The 14,297-nt window shown below is 57.2% G+C and overlaps 2 protein-coding genes across 3 annotated transcripts; both read left to right on the forward strand.

The window, feature by feature from the left end:
• Positions 1-2,110: 2,110 nt before the first annotated feature.
• Positions 2,111-5,693, forward strand: DTX3 (deltex E3 ubiquitin ligase 3). Its single transcript, XM_029206509.1, is given in 6 exon segments — positions 2,111-2,199; positions 2,390-2,466; positions 2,833-3,226; positions 3,228-3,563; positions 4,456-4,673; positions 4,993-5,693. Coding segments are annotated over 5 exon segments (1,053 nt in total). The 5' UTR covers positions 2,111-2,199; positions 2,390-2,437; the 3' UTR covers positions 5,069-5,693.
• A 279-nt stretch (positions 5,694-5,972) lies between these two features.
• Positions 5,973-13,153, forward strand: ARHGEF25 (Rho guanine nucleotide exchange factor 25). Of its 2 annotated transcripts, XM_029206000.1 has the most exons (16): positions 5,973-6,220; positions 6,512-6,626; positions 8,909-9,123; positions 9,260-9,355; positions 9,436-9,509; positions 9,680-9,746; positions 9,936-10,039; positions 10,227-10,296; positions 10,416-10,505; positions 10,603-10,695; positions 10,884-10,934; positions 11,108-11,185; positions 11,372-11,572; positions 11,727-11,907; positions 12,175-12,386; positions 12,692-13,153. In XM_029206000.1, exons 1-16 carry the CDS (start codon positions 6,122-6,124, stop codon positions 12,800-12,802), a joined length of 1,857 nt encoding a protein of 618 aa, XP_029061833.1. In that variant the 5' UTR covers positions 5,973-6,121; the 3' UTR covers positions 12,803-13,153. The 2 variants fall into 2 exon arrangements, with proteins under 2 accessions (XP_029061833.1, XP_029061834.1); XM_029206001.1 differs by lacking the exons at positions 5,973-6,220; positions 6,512-6,626 and adding an exon at positions 7,326-7,950 and having other exon boundaries at positions 12,692-13,149.
• The last annotated feature ends 1,144 nt before the right edge of the window (positions 13,154-14,297 follow it).

The following is a 14,297-nucleotide window of genomic DNA, read 5'->3' on the forward strand; positions in this document are numbered from 1 at the left end:
TATTTCAACCATAGACTTGATACTACCATCACTCCAAGGCATTTAAAAAAAAGATGTATTCACTTCTCATTCTGCACCAGCCTCAGTATCCCTGTTTGTGTAAAGAGAAAAATCAGAGACACTTACCAATACCCATCTGGGAGCAGGTTTTGCGGGGTCACAGAAGGTAACAATCTGGGAAAAGGCAAGCGATGAGGCAGGGGATTGAAATGGTTTAGTCCTGGACTTATTTTTTAGAACCAATGCTTTTTACTATTACTCTTCTTCCTACTCCATATTCCTCAAAGGCCTTTCTAGAAAAAGGATCACAGAGAAATTGCCCTCTCTTCCCCATCTACGTAAGCGACACTCCTCACCCACCCATCCACCACTAGCTCCCAGAAGCTGCCACGAAGCTGGCTGGGAAAGAAAAGGGAGAGGGGCCCCTCCCGGGAGGGGGAAGCGAGAAGGGTGGCGTCTCTAAGAGATTTAACCTCCCACCCTCGGTTCCACGATACCACCCCAAGCCTCCGAAGATTGGGACGGCGCCTCCATTTTTGTTTTGGGGCAGAAGAGCAGGGGCTTGTGGATAGAAGGGGTCAAAGCAAACGGTGATTATTACCCGAAGGGGAAGGGGGGTGCCATCCTTCTTCCTTCCCTTTCCCTCAGTCTGCACCACCTGCAAACTACCCCCCGCCCCCCGCCACCTTCTCGGGGTCTCCCCCCCACCCTGGTTGCTAAGGCCCAGACCGTCATCCCAGCAACAGCCTCAGTCATGTGACCGGCAATGGCGGCGCTGACAAGAGGTAGGTGAGCCCGGCGCCCCCCGCACCCGCCGCGCGCCCCCCGGGCCCCGCTCACACCTCCCCGCGCGCCCTCCGGTTCCCCCTGCGCCCCCTCCTCCGCCTCCTTCCCCCGCGCGCGGCGCCGGGGCCCCCTTCCAGGCCCCGCTAATGCTCTTTCTGTCACCCTCCAGCCTTGGCCTCCGTTCGGGGGTTCTGGGGCCCGCGATCGGGCCGACATCCACCCCACCCAGCTGTGGGGCTGCGGGGGCTCTGCCGAGCGGGCCATGTGGGAGGTGGTTCCGGGTCGGGTCTTGCAGGAGGTCGTGGGGGGAGGGGTGGAGATGCCTCAGTTGATGCCCGCAGGGACCCTGGCCCTTCCTGGCTGCCCCTGTGGGCGGCCTCTGTCTGGCGAGAGGGACTGGCCCCGTGTCCGGCCTGGGTTGCCCCAGAGGAATCGGACCCAGCATAAACTGGGGCCCCGCCTCCCTTTTCTGTGCCATCAGGACTCGGAGCAAAGGACACCTAGGTCCTGGCTTCTCTCTGATGGGGAGAGGGTGTTCCACCTGGATGGACAGTATGAGCCGAGGCTCTAGGGTTCCAATTTCACTTTCTGAATCTTGAGCTGCATCTGGCCTTGAGGGGACTATGATGGAGGCACAAACGGAGAGCTGCTCCCCTACGGATCAGTCAAGGAATTGAGGTCACGCTAATGGCCCTTCTTTCTATTTGGGCTGCATTTGGAGGTATTGTAGGGATAGCTCTGTAGCTGAACACGGCAAGACTCCGGGGAAACATCAGGCTGCTCCAGCGGATCCCTCTGCCTGAGCCCCACCCCTCCCTAAATGTAGCCTAGGTAGCTGGCAGGCTTGGACTTCACGTGCTGGGTTTAAAAGGTGACGGCGACAGCGAGAACTTTCTTATTGCAGGGGCTGCTGCCACTTTGTTGGCATTCCAAGCAGACTCCAGCAGAAGGGACCGGGTTAACTCTCAAGGAAGGCTCCCTAGCAATAGGGGCTGAATTATTCGGGAATGTGGAGTAGGGCGAGGAATTGGGGAGCAAAGGAAATATTCTTGTCCTTGTGACCTGAGGGAGGTGGCAAAAAAGACCTCTATCTGTGTGGGCTTTTCCCTTCCAGACTTCTCTTATCCGTGCCCCTAGGCTTTCTTAAGAGCCTCAGAGCTGAGGAAGAGGAAAGTTAGCATGCTGAAGTTCCTTCTTTAGCAACTTGGAGAGTGGCTGGGGATGGAATTCTGCAAGAGACAAGGAGAGGAAATGAAAGAGGAGGTTTTGTTTCTGGGCAGACTGGGGAAAATGGTAACATTTGTCATCCTAACCCAGTCCCCCCCCCCCCCCACTCCCCCTGCCCCAGTCCTGGTCAGCTAAGTGTGGAAACAGAGGGATTTCTGCTGCTCTCATCGTCCATGGGCTTTCCAGGTATCTGCCTTTCACGGGAACCTCAACTTTCACCTTTAAATTGGTTGCCTCTATTCCACGTTCCAAGTAATCGCATTCCCAGTAACTTACACCCAGATCCCGTCTCTGTTAAGTGGGCTGCTGGGTTGGGGCCTGTGGAAATGGGAGAAGGGGTTTTTCATTTTCCCTCCTTTCCCTTTCCACCCACCAGGTCACACAACCTACAAGTAGGGAGCAGGAACAGAGAGAGAGAGCCTGCATGCCAATTCTAAGCTCTTCAGGATCAAAGTGAGCAAAAAGGAGGGCAAAAATCTCCCTTCCTTTTACAGAACTCAGTTCTCACCTGATGTGGGGGGAGGGGCAGGTTGTTTCTGTGATCTTGGGAGCAGTATAAGAGAACCAAGATTGATGCTCGGCTTGGATGATAATAAAGATATAGAAGCTTTCTTGCTCTTCAGTGGGTGCTGGAGTTTGAAAGATAAGAGGAAACAGAACATGAACTTGGGGGAGGAGTTGGGGGTTGACCTCTGAGTGAGTGGAGATAATATAGGGTTGGAAAGGAACGGGAAGTAGGAGGCACTGATATTTGTCAAATGGGGACCCCCCACCCTGAGTCCTTTTCACCCTGGGGGCAGTGTCGTTCGTCCTGTCCAGAATGGCAGCCTGTGGAGGCACCTGCAAGAACAAAGTGACTGTCTCCAAGCCTGTGTGGGACTTCCTCAGCAAGGAGACCCCTGCCCGGCTGGCCCGGCTTCGGGAGGAGCACCGTGTGTCCATTCTCATAGACGGCGAGACTTCTGACATCTATGTCCTCCAGCTTTCCCCTCAGGGCCCTCCCCCAGCCCCTCCCAATGGGCTCTACCTGGCCCGGAAGGCTCTCAAGGGGCTGCTCAAAGAGGCAGAGAAAGAGCTGAAGAAAGCTCAGAGGCAGGGGGAGCTTATGGGCTGCCTGGCTTTGGGGGGTGGGGGGGAGCACCCTGAGCTGCACCGCCCAGGCCCGCCCCCTCTCCGAGCAGCCCCACTCCTGCCCCCAGGGGCACGGGGGCTGCCCCCCCCCTCCTCCTCCCCTGCCCCCTCCTCTTCCCCCCCGCCTTCGGGAGGAGGCAGAAGAGCAGGAGAGCACCTGCCCCATCTGTCTGGGGGAGATCCAGAATGCCAAGACATTAGAGAAGTGCCGGCACTCATTCTGCGAGGGCTGCATCACCCGGGCCCTGCAGGTGAAAAAGGCCTGCCCCATGTGTGGCCGCTTCTATGGGCAGCTGGTGGGCAACCAGCCCCAGAATGGGCGGATGCTGGTCTCTAAGGATGCCACACTCCTCCTACCCAGCTATGAGAAGTACGGCACCATCGTCATCCAGTACGTCTTCCCGCCCGGTGTCCAGGGGGTAAGAAGCCTATGGCCTGCCCTTACCCTTTGGTTTTCCCCGCGCTTGTTCTCTGACCTAGGAAAACTGGGGGAGGGGGAGTATGTTTGTTAGATGTGATACAGTCTTGCTGTCTCCCGGTATGCCTTCCCACTCAAGTGCCCTGGAGCTAGAGGCCCCCTTGAAGCCTAGCTTTTCCATCCCCATGACCCCAAGGCACCCGTGAAAATAGGTATGAGAGAAAGGAATTGAATTCTATTTCTTTGATGAGCTTGGATGTTGACCTCTATTCTTGGCAGAGGTGAAGTCTGTGGACGTGGTGGCTCAGGTGCGGACAGGCACGGTGGGAAGGGTCTGACCCCCCTTAACAGTGCTGGGAGCGTTACTCCATTCCAGATTTATGAGAGGGAAAACCTTGATGACAGTGGAAGGGTAAAATAGGAGCGGTCAAGAACGTAAAGGTGTCTTCCTGCTTGACAAAGAGTAATGTCCAGTTCGGGTTTGCAGAGTGATGAGGAAGCTCTGAAGGAGAGTAATAGAAAAATAGAACAGGTTAGACAGTGGAAGACGCATTGGGAGTGTTTTCAGGTGGAGAAGGGAAGGCTGAAAGACCAATTATTCTCAGTCTTCACATTTCTGCTGAGTTATCTGGAGAGTAAGGCCTAGCTACTTCTGAGAATTCATTTGTTGCTGAATTGAGGCTTGAGGGATCGGGACAGCAGAAAGAACCTCTTAATGATGAGGATTTTGTCTGGAAACAGGCTTCTGCTGCCCAGACCCTAGAGTTGCGCCTTCCCTGGAAGGCTGTCGCTGCCCCATCAGCGTTAGCTGGGGGTGTACAGCCAGAAGGCTGGCCAGGATGACCCTTAAGATGCCCAGCTGCTCACTGCCCACTCTGCCTCCCCCGCCCCAGGCTGAACACCCAAACCCAGGAGTTCGGTATCCTGGCACCACACGGGTGGCCTACCTCCCAGACTGCCCTGAGGGCAACAAGGTGCTGAGCCTGTTCCGCAAGGCATTTGACCAGCGCCTCACCTTCACCATCGGCACGTCCATGACCACAGGGAGACCGAATGTCATCACCTGGAACGACATCCACCACAAGACCAGCTGCACAGGGGGACCGCAGCTGTGCGAGACGCCTTCTTCCCTTCCCTTGACTCCACCCCTTCTCCCCACTTCTCTCGGGGAGCCTCCTAACTGGAGAGGACCACCCCCAAACTATTCAACCATATTGCCTGTCCCAGTTTCTCCTGTAGTCATCCGGGTCCTAATGTGCCCAGCTTAACCTACAAAACTAAGCAGAATTGGGCTCAGTTATCTTGGGTTTGGATAATCTCAGGGAAGGTGGGGAGGGGCTAGAATGGGGCACCAGAATGAGGGTGAGCCTGGGGGTAATATGAGTAAGCCTGAACGGCTAACCCTGACCCTCATTTCTCTTTGCTCCCAGGTTTGGGTACCCGGACCCCACCTACCTGACCCGGGTGCAAGAGGAGCTGAGAGCCAAGGGCATCACCGATGACTGAAGGACATCCCCTTTGGGAGGCCCCTGCTGTTCTCCTTCAGTAGGACCCAGTGGGAGCCTCTGTTGTCTCTCCCTCTGTCCCCCTCATCACTCAAGTGGGGGACTGTCTGACTGGGGAAGGGGTTCAGAGGAGGAGGGGTGATCCCTCCCCAGTCCCCCACAGGCTGAGTGCTTCAGTGCAGTGTGAGCCACTCCCTTCTGGCAGAGTCTGACGTCCCAGGCTCTGCTCCCCTCCTCCCCCTGTACATACTCCCAGTCTTCCTGCCCCCTCCATTGCCCTTGGCTTTTTCTGGTTTGTGATGTGCTCCAGTGACTAAGCTGAGAAAGGACCTGGGTGGGGAGGAGAGGGTCTCTTGATCCCCCCACCCCATACTGCTCCACTGCTGAATTTCTGCTCGGGGAGGGGGGTCAGGCTGCTGTGAGTCCCCGTAGAGCCGGCCGCATATGTTCTTCAGAAACAATACCCCTTCTCCCTTAACCTTGTCCTTTCTCTCCTGTGTCTCTGTCTTTGTCAGTCTTTCTCCCACTCTTCTCTGCCCCCTAGAAGGAGCCTCCTTACCCTGTTCTGGAATCGCCGCCAGACTGTAGCTTTTAATTTAATAAAAATAAAGTAAAATATGCAACTCTCTATGCCACACCCGTTCTGTTCTGTGGGCCGGGGTGGGGGATGGGGGCTGGGGTCAGGAGCTGGACCTGATGAGAGGGAGAAGGGGGTGGTGATCGGGAACTCCCTGGGCGCCTCCCCAGGCTCTCTGCCTCCAGAGGGCCTGGGAAAACGGCAGGTACTTAGTGGGCTCCAAGATAAAACTGCGAAGCCTTGGATCGTGTTTCGACAGCGGAGTCAGGATGAAGTGGGGTTTGTTGCTGAACTACAGTTGCAGAGAAAGGAACAACCCTACCCCTTTTGAAAAGTTTGGCTGGGGTGGGAGTGGGGGCGGAGCCTGGCAGGGGGCGGATTCCGCGGCGGCAACTCCCCGGACGCACGCTGGCCTCAGAGCCCACCAGCTTCCGTGCCCCCTCGGCTCTGAAACTTGGAGGAGGGTAGGGGTCCAGCATGAAGCCCCCGGACCGCCCCGCCCCTGGCCGCACTGACCGGATACTGGGGGTCATGGGGGGCATGCTGCGCGCATGCGCCCTACCCGGGCAGGAGGGGGTAAGAAAGGGGGACCACGGTGGGGTCGGGGGTCTTTAGGGGGCTTCAGGATGGCTGCACCCCACAAACTCAATTTACCCGCAAACAAGAATTCTTCGGGGTAGTCGCAGGAATCCAAAAGTTCCATTAAGAGGACCATAGGCACGTTCTTGGGTAAACTGCTCCCTCCACCCCAGCCTTGGCGAAGACCCTTTTATAACAAAGTGGATTTTGACAGGAGGGAGAAGGGGAAGCGGGAGGTCTAGGCTGGGCGTGGAGGGCGGGTTTCTTACGATCACTCTGTCCCCGCAGCCCCCGAAGAGAAGCCCCCTAGGACTGGGGGGGACCGAGCCAGAATCTAACTGTATGGAGGGGAATCAGAGAGGGGAGCGCGAACGCGAGGTCCCCGCCTGGGCTCCGCTGCCCGGTAAGAAGCTAGGGGTGGGGTGGGGCACAGTTTGCCATCCTGCGCAAAGTGGCGAATTAAAAAATATGCTGCTCGTATTAGTATAAAGGTTCGCATCTAATTTGCATGAGACCCATATAGACGCTGAGACCTCCACGCTTCTTCTCGCCCTCTAGCCTGCTGTGTGTCCCCCACCTCAGCGGGTCCCGAGCCCCCGCTGGCGTAGTGTCCCCGCGCCCCACCCCTGGCCCCTCGCCAGCCGAGTCTCCAGGACTTCTCCTTAATTGGTGATTAGCCTCAGCTGGAGTCCCGGGGCCTGGAGGAAAGAAGGGTCCGGCGAGAGGGCGGCACCCGGGCTGTGTTCCCCACAAAGAGCTCCCCATTCACGCATCCCCTACTGGGGGACCTTGTCCACCCCTGCGCGGCTAGAGACAGTCCCAACCCCAGGACCTCTTCGCACAGGCTAAGGCCCCATCCGCCGCGCCCTTCTCCGCCGCAGAGGCCGAGGGGCGACCCTAGCCGACCCCGCCGCCGGGCTTAACCCCCACGCCAGTGCTCCGCAGTCGGAGCCGGAGATGCGGGAGAGAGGGGGAACCCGGGGCTGGGGAGCCCAGGCTAGAGAGGAGGGGCGGAGGCGCTGGGGACTTGGAGCGGGTACGAGGTGGTGCCTGGGGGAGGGGAATTGGGGCGGGAACCCAGCTCTGGCTGAAGGGGGAAAGCGAGGGAGAAGGCGGAGCTGGGCCGCAGAGGCCCCTCCCCGCGGCGACCCGGCGGCGGGGCCTGTTATTCTGCTCGCCGCTCGGCGGGGACCCGCGCAGCGCCAGTGACTCGGGGAGTCGGCCCCCGCCTCCTCCCCTGACCAGGCCTAGAACTACCCCCAATCCGGGAGGCCGGAGACGGAGCTGGAGTGGCTGCCGCATCCCGGCCCAGCCTCCTCCACCATCCCTCCCCTTCCCGCTGGACATCTGGACCCTGGGCCCCGCACCGACTGGGTTCCGGAAACCCTCCCCGCCCAGCTCGGCGGCCCGGCCCCGCGCCGCCCTCTCTGCAGAGTCCCCAGCCCTTTTCCAGACCAGACTTCCGCCTACCCCTGGACCCCCCCCCTTCCTATTCCCTCCCTCCCCCCGCCTCCCCCAGCCTGGAGCGGGGTAGGAGGGAGGGGGGGTGTACACCCTGCGCCGTCCCCGGCCCCCGTGGTTCCCCCTGCATGGCCCGCCCGGGTCAGGGGTGTGGGGGGGCCCGGGCGCCATGCGGGGGGGGCAAAAGGGGGGTCGCTGTGCCTGTCCCCGCGTGATCCGAAAAGTGCTGGCAAAATGCGTCTGCTGCTTCGCCCGGGGGGGACATGGTGAGTGTAAGGTCGCGAGGGCCCAGTGTTGAGTGGGGGGCGGGCTGAGGGTTCAGGACTTGTGTCTGTCCCGGCCCTAGGGATTTAGAGGCTGGAGACTATACCTGTGTTTTCCAGGAAAGTGACCTAATAGATGATCTCTAAGATCCCCTCTTGCCTTCAAATTTCTAACAGTTAAAAGTTAAGGAAATTGGGGAAGGGGCAGGGGACTCCTCTCAACTGAGTATGAGAAAAACCCATCCACAATCCCCTTATGCCTAGACCACATCTTCCCTGAAATCCTTTTGCTGAGAATCTACTTCAGATCTGAAGAAGGACAGGGGGATGGAGGAATGAGGGATGAGGGGGGTCTACCAGGGACTTTTTCTCAAATCACAGCTCCTCTGTCCCTGAGCCCAGGCCAAGGATAACACCGATGAGCTCTCCTCACTTGCCCCCTCTATTGGGTTTGTGCATGTGCTGGGAAGGTGGGCTGCAGAAGTCTTTTCTTTTTATAGTGACTAGTGCACTTGGTGGAGGAGGGGTCTGGGGGTGGCAGATGGGCTCTTAAGCTCTTTTTCTCCCCCCCCCCGCCGACCGCCCTTCTCAGAGAATGGTCTGTACCCATTGCAAGGGGGAAGGTTGTAGGAGAGCAGATGGCCACCCCCAGCTTCCAGTGTCTTCCCAGATGGCTGCCCTCACCCCCATATTGGTGCCATGCTCAGATATGGGGGAACCCCCACATGTAACTGGGGGTTCCAGGCCTAGGGAGCCAGGTGTTTTCTGTCCTTCTTCCCAAGGGTGTCCTGGTGAAATTTTCTCTCCTGGCCAACTCCAATGAGGATGGCAAGAAAGTGAGCCCTGAGGGAGAGGGGCTGAGCATCACAGAGCAGAGACTCTGGGAGCTCCCTAGGGACGCTGAATCTGGAACTGAAGCAAAATTTATCACCCCCTTTCTCCCCCTACCCCACCCCCTTAGAATCCTATTCCATTGCTGGCAGTGAGGGGAGTATCTCGGCTTCAGCTGCCTCGGGTCTGGCTGCTCCCTCTGGCCCCAGCTCTGGCCTCAGCTCTGGCCCCTGTTCCCCGGGACCCCCAGGGCCAGTCAGTGGCCTGAGAAGATGGTTGGATCATTCTAAACATTGTCTCAGTGTGGAAACTGAGGCAGAAGGTGGCCAGGCTGGACCATATGAGGTGAGGAGGGAGCACCAGAGAAGCATGTAGGACATCCATGAAGGGTGCTGGGAGAGGGCAGGTTGAGGGGGCCACTGGTCACTGGGGAGACACAGCTACTGTCCCTGACCTTTGACACTTGACCTCTGGCCCCCAGAACTGGATGCTGGAACCAGCTTTAGCCACAGGAGAGGAGCTGCCAGAACTGACCCTGCTGACCACATTGTTGGGGGGCCCTGGGGATAAGACGCAGGTATGAAGAAATGAGTCTGGCGTGGCTCCCCTCACCCAAGAGGCATCCATTTGCTTACTCTGGGATGTTCTTCCTTACAGCCACCTGAAGAGGAGACTTTGTCCCAAGCCCCTGAGAGTGAAGAGGACCAGAAGAAGGCTCTGGAAAGGAGTATGTAAGTGTCTACACACTCTCTATCCCTGACCCCTGCAGTCGCGCAACTTCCAGAGGATTGTCTCTCACATTTTAGATTTGAGACTTGGAATTTCCCCTGAGGTTGGCTGTGGTAATGAAGGGGCTTCTAGTCCAGGAGGGAGGAAGTGGCTAAACCTGTTCTCTTCCCAGGTACGTCCTGAGTGAACTGGTAGAGACAGAGAAAATGTACGTGGACGACTTGGGGCAGATTGTAGAGGTAGCTCCCTTTTCCCTTCCCAGCCCTGGCCCAGCCCTTTCCCTCTCCCCAGGGCTAATGTTAGGAGATGCCTTGTGGCTCCTCTGTCCCACCTTCCCAGTCTCCCCTACATCCTGGACTTCTTGGGGAGGGGAGGTTCCCACCAGGACTGGCTCCACACACTCATGTTCCCACCCAACCTTCCCACAGGGTTACATGGCCACCATGGCTGCTCAGGGGGTACCCGAGAATCTTCGAGGTCGTGACAGGATTGTGTTTGGGAACATCCAGCAAATCTACGAGTGGCATCGAGAGTGAGTGATGGATCCCTGAGAGCGAGGGGAAGGGGCGTATGTCTGGTGGTCTCTGTATCCTACCCACGGGCCCATTGTTGCCTGAGGAGTGCCTGGAGAGACCGTGGGGAACACTACCAGGGCAGAGAGCTCTGAGTTGCTTGGAGTAGGGGTATTTGACCAACCTTTTCCCTCCCTACCCCTCCAGCTATTTCCTGCAGGAGTTACAGAGGTGTTTGAAGGATCCTGATTGGCTGGCTCAGCTATTCATCAAACATGTGAGGCTTGAGAGAGTGGGGCCCAGGAGGGGAGGGGCTTGGGAGTAGGTCAGGACTTTCTGGAGATGTGCCCTCTCTCCTCACTCACTCTACTCTTTCTTGAATTTTACTCCTGTTAGGAGCGCCGCCTGCATATGTACGTGGTGTACTGTCAGAATAAGCCCAAGTCAGAGCATGTGGTATCAGAATTTGGGGACAGCTATTTTGAGGTCAGTGGCTGAGATACCTTGGGGAAAGGGGGACAGAATCGTCAGCATGATCAGGCTTTCCAGGCTGCAAAACCACCCCATCTGTCCCTGTCCCCAGGAGCTCCGGCAGCAGCTGGGGCACCGCCTGCAGCTCAACGACCTCCTCATCAAACCAGTGCAGAGGATCATGAAATACCAGCTGCTGCTCAAGGTCGGGGCCACCTGTTCCCTGGGGGCACGGCTGGTTGGGATGGCCCTTTCCTCATTCGTCTCCCCAGGGTTCCTAAGGCTCCCCACCCAGACTTCCGGGGGGCCCTCACCTGTGTCCTCAGGGGAGGATGTGAGGGCTTTTGAGGATGTTCTCATAACCTCCCTGAGCATTTCTTCTCTGTGTCTTAGGATTTTCTCAAGTATTATAGTAGAGCTGGGATGGATACTGAAGAGCTGGAGGTGAGTACTCCCAGATCTCACAGGACACACCACGCACACCTCATCTTCTTAGTCTCCTGGGTTCCTCCAGCTCCATGGGTGGTGAAGGGGAAGGCTGGTTGGCGATAGAGACATGGTCTGAAGACGCCTCTTTCCCAAAGATGACAGTGCTTTTCTTTTCACTTGTGTCCCAGCAAGCTGTGGAGGTCATGTGCTTCGTACCCAAGCGCTGTAATGACATGATGACCCTGGGGAGACTGCGGGGGTTTGAGGTACAGGGATGGAGCAATGCTCTTCTGCCCCAGGCTGAGCACTCAGGAGATCCTTACAGGGAACTGTGCTCTCCTGGGGCTGACAGGAGATGGTTGGTTGGGAGTGTCAGGGGAAGGAGGGAGGAGCAGAGAGTTGCCCCTTTTCTCTTATTGTTTTTCTCAAAGGCCACTCTCCTTTGGTTTCAGGGCAACTTGACTGCTCAGGGGAAGCTCTTGGGCCAGGACACATTCTGGGTCACAGAGCCCGAGGCTGGGGGGCTGCTCTCGTCTCGGGCTCGAGAGAGACGTGTCTTCCTCTTTGAGCAAATCATCATCTTCAGCGAGGCCCTGGGAGGAGGAGTGAGGGGTGGAACGCAGCCTGGATATGTGCACAAAAGCAGCATCAAGGTGGGGAGGGTGTCCCAAGGGAGAGGTCTGACTGGGATAGGGGAGGCCTCTGAGAGGATGGTGGCCCCTCAGATCCTCTTTGGATTTGTTGGAGGGGACAGGGACCAGAGAGGGCCTGAAGAATTTGGGGGCTACCTCTTATTTGCCAATCCAGGTGAGCTGCCTGGGACTGGAGGGGAACCTCCAAGGCGACCCTTGCCGCTTTGCACTGACCTCCAGAGGGCCAGAGGGTGGGATCCAGCGCTATGTCCTGCAGACTGCAGACCCTGCGGTCAGTCAGGCCTGGATCAAGCAAGTGGCTCAGATCCTGGAAAGCCAGCGGGACTTTCTCAATGGTGAAGCTCTCACCCTCCCTCCCCGACATCCTCCCTTGGTCCTGGGATGTCCTGAATCCCTCACCACCCAATCTCCAGTCCCTGCCCTCACCCCAGCTTCTCCCCATCCCTCATCCTCACTTTTCCACTACTAGCTCAAGATTTAGTAACTCAGAATCCCCTAAAGCCTCAAGCGACTTACATTGGCCGACAGTCCTTGAGAGCAGAGCCCCTGGGAAGGGGCGTGTCTCTGCTGTAACCCTCCTTCTGTCCCTTTGTTTGCCCCAGCACTGCAGTCACCCATTGAGTACCAGAGACGGGAGAGCCAGACAAACAGCCTGGGACGGCCAGGAGGTCCTGGGGTGGGGAGCCCCGGGAGAATTCGGCCTGGAGATCGGGCCCAGGTCAGCACACACACACCCATCAATGGCTCTCTTCCCTCCCTGCTGCTGTTTCCCAAAGGGCAGGTGGCCAGAGTCCCCCTGTCCCTGGACACACAGGTATGAGGAATGGAATTCCCTGGTTGTAAGGGCAGAATGGGGAGGTCCTCTCTTGTTCCAGGATCCCCAAACCTCCTTCCCCCGTATCATTCCTTTCTTCCACCACCTTCCTTTTGTCTGCCCCTTCCTACTTCCCATCTCTTGCCCTCCCCCACTCCAGTTTAACCCTGAGAGAAGCTGATGGTCTCAGATAATCTAAGATGTCTGGCAAGAGGGGGTGGCTTGACTAGGGCTTACACTGACAAGAGAGGAGTGAGGGTGGATTCCTGAACTTTTTTGATCCTCAGACTTGAGTCTCTCTTCAGGCCTCCAGTGACATCCCCCAGGCTCCTCATGACTCTCCTCCAGTTCCACCAATTCCAAACGCCCCTCCCTGCCAAGCCAGACTTGCCAAGCTGGATGAAGATGAGCTGTAACTGGTGAAGGCCATGGGGGTGGTGCTGACTCAGCCACTCTCTTCCCCCAGGAACTTCAGGGCAATCCTTCTGGCAGTGCCCCAGAATTCCTCCCTCTTGGTGTATCTGGAGGGTGGGCAAGGCTGGGAGTGTCAACTTGGAGGAGGGAGCCTAGACTCAGAAAGACTTCTTTCTGCCCAAGGAACAGAGGTTCCTTCAGCCCCCACCCCTATGCATGCATCACAGGTCCCCCCCAAAAGGAGGAAATGTGGGTGGGTAGGAGGGCTGGGGCAAGGGCCAGACAGAAACTATTGGTTTTGTTTTTGATTTTGTTTTTTCTGTTTTTTGAGAATAAAGGTTTTGTTATATCACTAAAGCTGCTGTCTTGGCAGAGGGAAGGGGAAGCTGAAGTAGGGGTAAGTGGGGTAAAGGGGTATGGAAGAGATCAGCTGGCCCCTCAAATCAGTCACTTGAGGAGGGGCCTGGTGAAAGGAGAAGGGTGCGGGATGTAAGATAAAAGACGTCATTATCTTTGTCCCTCACCTGCGGTTGCAGCAACTCTCAGTCTAGACCTGGAGCTTAGGGCTACTGGAAAACCCTAGAACCTTGACGTATCCTCCCCTTTGCCCAGTCCCTCTTTCCCTCCCCTCTGGTCTCTGTTCTAGACCCCACTGGAAAGCCCGCTGTGGGGTGACTTCCCACCATTCCCCCCAACACCCAGATTCTAAAGCTCCGAATGCCCAATGTACCTTTCTTTCTGGGGCCACCATGTTCAGCTCAGGGAACATGGGGAGGTGAGAGGATGCTGGGGTGCTGTGTCCCCTTCTGGCTCTGGGTGTCCTTATTTTTGCTGTCCGGGAGGTTGTAAGGCATATCCATACTGAGCAGGAAGGGATTCTTCTTCAAGCCACAGACCCAAGAGCGGAGAGCCCAAAGGGGTCTTCACCTCTCCCAACTTCTGGGACAGCCCCTGGGACAGAGAGCCAAACGTGCAGAGATCCGTGTCCAGATGCCCTGTCCTGGGTCCTTGGGCATCGGTGTGTCCACTGTGTCCATCCGTCCCCTGGGCCCAGTCACGTGTACTTGAGCTTCCTCAGCAGACAATAGACTGCTGGGGTGGGAGGGTGAGGAAGAGCTGGAGTCTCCCTGTGGGCCTGAGGTCTCTCTGGCCACAATGGGGGGAGGGACCTCTAAGGTGGAGGGGACAGGACGTACAGCCCAGATAAGACTTCTGGGGAACAATAGGAGGAATTGAAGAGGGGAGACCCACCCTCACTGTACCCCACCCCCAGGGCTTTGGGGTCAGGGACTGGGGAGGGCTGCTAAGGATTCGTGTGAGGAGGAGGGGATGGGGCAAATAACAGAATTCTGGAGCTCGGAACCTTTGTATCTCTTTAGGGACCACAGGGGTACATGAGGTGGGTGGGTGACCCTTTTGTACTTAATTTAACCACATACGTGTTGTTGAGTGCCTACTCTGTGAATAGCACTGGAATGTAATAAACAGTGCTTCAGT

This window comes from Monodon monoceros, unplaced genomic scaffold, assembly GCF_005190385.1.
Source record: "Monodon monoceros isolate NGI ecotype Baffin Bay Population unplaced genomic scaffold, NGI_Narwhal_1 Super_Scaffold_6, whole genome shotgun sequence".
In the NCBI taxonomy this organism is placed as follows: domain Eukaryota; kingdom Metazoa; phylum Chordata; class Mammalia; order Artiodactyla; family Monodontidae; genus Monodon; species Monodon monoceros.